The sequence below is a fragment of the Salvelinus alpinus genome, chromosome 4 (genome assembly GCF_045679555.1).
Source record: "Salvelinus alpinus chromosome 4, SLU_Salpinus.1, whole genome shotgun sequence".
Lineage (NCBI taxonomy): Eukaryota > Metazoa > Chordata > Actinopteri > Salmoniformes > Salmonidae > Salvelinus > Salvelinus alpinus.
This window is the reverse complement of record NC_092089.1, coordinates 62,855,980-62,860,302: the sequence shown is the minus strand read 5'-3', so window position 1 is coordinate 62,860,302 and position 4,323 is coordinate 62,855,980. Positions and strand designations below refer to the sequence as shown.

The window sequence follows — 4,323 nt, the reverse complement described above, 5'->3', positions numbered from 1 at the left end:
CTGGTCATTTCAGGTGATTTTATACAACTTTATTGTTGTGTGTCATTGGACTCAATTGTTGAACAACTGTGACATGTCTTCACATTGTATGTATCAGGTGCTAAAGATACATTTACGTCATTTAGCAGACGCTCTTATCCAGAGCGACTTACAAATTGGTGCATTCACCTTATGATATCCAGTGGAACAACCACTTTACAATAGTGCATCTAACTCTTTTAAGGGGGAGGGGGGGTTAGAAGGATTACTTTATCCTATCCTAGGTATTCCTTAAAGAGGTGGGGTTTCAGGTGTCTCCGGAAGGTGGTGATTGACTCCGCTGACCTGGCGTCGTGAGGGAGTTTGTTCCACCATTGGGGTGCCAGAGCAGCGAACAGTTTTGACTGGGCTGAGCGGGAACTGTACTTCCTCAGAGGTAGGGAGGCGAGCAGGCCAGAGGTGGATGAACGCAGTGCCCTTGTTTGGGTGTAGGGCCTGATCAGAGCCTGAAGGTACGGAGGTGCCGTTCCCCTCACAGCTCCGTAGGCAAGCACCATGGTCTTGTAGCGGATGCGAGCTTCAACTGGAAGCCAGTGGAGAGAGCGGAGGAGCGGGTGACGTGAGAGAACTTGGGAAAGTTGAACACCAGACGGGCTGCGGCGTTCTGGATGAGTTGTAGGGGTTTAATGGCACAGGCAGGGAGCCCAGCCAACAGCGAGTTGCAGTAATCCAGACGGGAGATGACAAGTGCCTGGATTAGGACCTGCGCCGCTTCCTGCGTGAGGCAGGGTCGTACTCTGCGAATGTTGTAGAGCATGAACCTACAGGAACGGGTCACCGCCTTGATGTTAGTTGAGAACGACAGGGTGTTGTCCAGGATCACGCCAAGGTTCTTAGCACTCTGGGAGGAGGACACAATGGAGTTGTCAACCGTGATGGCGAGATCATGGAACGGGCAGTCCTTCCCCGGGAGGAAGAGCAGCTCCGTCTTGCCGAGGTTCAGCTTGAGGTGGTGATCCGTCATCCACACTGATATGTCTGCCAGACATGCAGAGATGCGATTCACCACCTGGTTATCAGAGGGGGGAAAGGAGAAGATTAATTGTGTGTCGTCTGCATAGCAATGATAGGAGAGACCATGTGAGGATATGACAGAGCCAAGTGACTTGGTGTATAGCGAGAATAGGAGAGGGCCTAGAACAGAGCCCTGGGGGACACCAGTGGTGAGAGCACGTGGTGCGGAGACAGATTCTCGCCACGCCACCTGGTAGGAGCGACCTGTCAGGTAGGACGCAATCCAAGCGTGGGCCGCGCCGGAGATGCCCAGCTCGGAGAGGCTGGAGAGGAGGATCTGATGGTTCACAGTATCAAAGGCAGCCGATAGGTCTAGAAGGATGAGAGCAGAGGAGAGAGAGTTAGCTTTAGCAGTGCGGAGCGCCTCCGTGACACAGAGAAGAGCAGTCTCAGTTGAATGACTAGTCTTGAAACCTGACTGATTTGGATCAAGAAGGTCATTCTGAGAGAGATAGCAGGAGAGCTGGCCAAGGACGGCACGTTCAAGAGTTTTGGAGAGAAAAGAAAGAAGGGATACTGGTCTGTAGTTGTTGACATCGGAGGGATCGAGTGTAGGTTTTTTCAGAAGGGGTGCAACTCTCGCTCTCTTGAAGACGGAAGGGACGTAGCCAGCGGTCAAGGATGAGTTGATGAGCGAGGTGAGGTAAGGGAGAAGGTCTCCGGAAATGGTCTGGAGAAGAGAGGGGATAGGGTCAAGCGGGCAGGTTGTTGGGCGGCCGGCCGTCACAAGACGCGAGATTTCATCTGGAGAGAGAGGGGAGAAAGAGGTCAAAGCACAGGGTAGGGCAGTGTGAGCAGAACCAGCGGTGTCGTTTGACTTAGCAAACGAGGATCGGATGTCGTCGACCTTCTTTTCAAAATGGTTGACGAAGTCATCAGCAGAGAGGGAGGAGGGGGAGGAGGATTCAGGAGGGAGGCGAAGGTGGCAAAGAGCTTCCTAGGGTTAGAGGCAGATGCTTGGAATTTAGAGTGGTAGAAATTGGCTTTAGCAGCAGAGACAGAAGAGGAGAATGTAGAGAGGAGGGAGTGAAAGGATGCCAGGTCCGCAGGGAGGCGAGTTTTCCTCCATTTCCGCTCGGCTGCCCGGAGCCCTGTTCTGTGAGCTCGCAATGAGTCGTCGAGCCACGGAGCAGGAGGGGAGGACCGAGCCGGCCTGGAGGATAGGGGACATAGAGAGTCAAAGGATGCAGAAAGGGAGGAGAGGAGGGTTGAGGAGGCAGAATCAGGAGATAGGTTGGAGAAGGTTTGAGCAGAGGGAAGAGATGATAGGATGGAAGAGGAAAAGATGATGTAAACAATATGTCCATATAACGCATCAGCATGATTTAGCTCATTTAAAAAAAAAGTTCCACTCCACATATGTTTTGGATGGATTTTTACCCATGCTGCAGCAGTATATGTTATCCGGAGGCAGCGGCTTAGATCGCTAGACCACCCTAGGCCACTACCCAGTGTTCTTATGCCTCCTGACTCACCTGCATGAGTCTAAATTTGAAAGTGATAACAGCAATAAGGCAGGCAGTCTCTTATTATATCCTTCCACTGAAGTCTATTCCCAGAGAACCAGCCACTACTTGATGGCAAATCTTGTGTATTCACATGCTAGTTATAGGTTAATGGTCATAATTCAATTAACAAACCCCAAACAGCTGTTGTATTACATAGAATATTAACAGATAATCAATTACATAATGCCATAGAACTATCGTGTGCAATAATCTTTGCACAAATACCCTGCCATATTTTTATGAGGGAATGAAGGAAGACAGACTTGTTGTGGCAGCTGCCTAGCACCTACAGCAGGGCTCACCAACCCTGTTCCTGGAGAGCTACCCACCCCTGTAGGTTTTTGCTCCAACCCCAGTCATAACTAATCTAATTCAGTTTATCAACCAGCTAATTATTGGAATCGGATGTGCTAGATTAGGATGGAGTGAAAACACACGACCGTAGCTCTCCAGGACGTTTCACTGTACAGAGCTTTTTGGTATTGTCTATCTATCTAGGCCTACGTAATTCAGCTAATTGGGTCAGTGGCAGCCTTCATAGGACCTATTTCATTGTGGCAGTAACCAGTTGTTTTTGCCGTCTCTACGGACTAGACAAACCAGTGTGGACCTGCCCCTTTAAGAGAAGAGGAGTTCCAGCGATTTGAATGCTGCAGATTCAGAATCCACAGTAGCCTACCTGCCAGTAAAATAGAGCATTCAAGAGCGGGAGCAGGCAACTAACTGCACTTGCATCACAACCACACGGTCGTGGACGGAGGAATGGGGGGGTATCCAGCTAGTTAGATTTCCGAGAATAAGGAAAAGCTCACTACAATCAACCAATTAAGATGGTGTCGTGGATTATCTCCAGGATGGTAGTGTGAGTATGCATTCTGCAGCGTCTGTTTGTTGTAGCTATCGGCTCTTGTCAGCCCACATCGTGTTCTATAGCTACATACGCTAACTCGCGCTGTCATCTGTTCGATGCCATGGCTTGTGCCCAGAGCGCAGGCGAACAGTTATCTTGATAGCAAGATTGCTAGCGAGCGAGTTAATTTTCTAGCAAATAAATTGTCGTTGGTTTATAAATAGCCCATGGTGTCTAAATGTGCGTTTTGACCACTGGTGTTTCATAAAGCCAGGATGGTAGGCAAACAGCAACACCGTTAGCCAGTGCAAAATTGGCAAGGTAACGTTAGCTAGCTAATGTGGTTAGTTGAAATGACAACGCTGCTAGCCAATTGAAGTGAAGGTGGGATACATTAAATGGCTAACAAGATTGCTAATGCCATCTACTGAAGTAAATTTACGAAGTCATATATCGGTTGTGTAACTAAATCAGTAATGCAAAAATGCTTTATTCTTGGATATCGCTAATCGTGCATAATCTTGAATAATGCAGGCCCGGCTGCTACGATCATCAAAACATGGCAGCAACTGCACTGCTAGCATGACGCTGACAGCCAGACAAATAATTTTGATTTTGATTTGTCTGGCTGTCGTGTGTCATGTTAGCAGTGCAGTTGCGGTCATATGTTTTGATGATCATAGAAGTCAGGCCTGCACTATTCAGGATTATGCACTATCCCAATGTTACCTCAACCAAGATCAAGTCAATAATTTTTACATGATTGATCTTTGTCATTCATGAGTTGTCTTAAATGTGCAATATGCAGAAATGGCTCGTAAATTCCTGGTTGCTAAAATTCGAATAGTTCGCCTAATTTCAGTTTTTGACAAAACAAGCATTGTGTCACGAGTCCATGTACCATGTAAACAG

General features: G+C 48.2%; 1 protein-coding gene across 1 annotated transcript in view; it reads left to right on the top strand.

Moving 5' to 3' along the window:
- Positions 1-2,973: 2,973 nt before the first annotated feature.
- Positions 2,974-4,323, top strand: part of LOC139574094 (receptor expression-enhancing protein 2-like) — a 30,222-nt gene continuing 28,872 nt past the window's right edge. Inside the window, exon 1 of the mRNA XM_071398269.1 lies at positions 2,974-3,423. Coding sequence (XP_071254370.1) covers positions 3,392-3,423 — 32 coding nt within the window. The 5' untranslated portion in view covers positions 2,974-3,391. The remainder of the gene's footprint in view (positions 3,424-4,323) is intronic.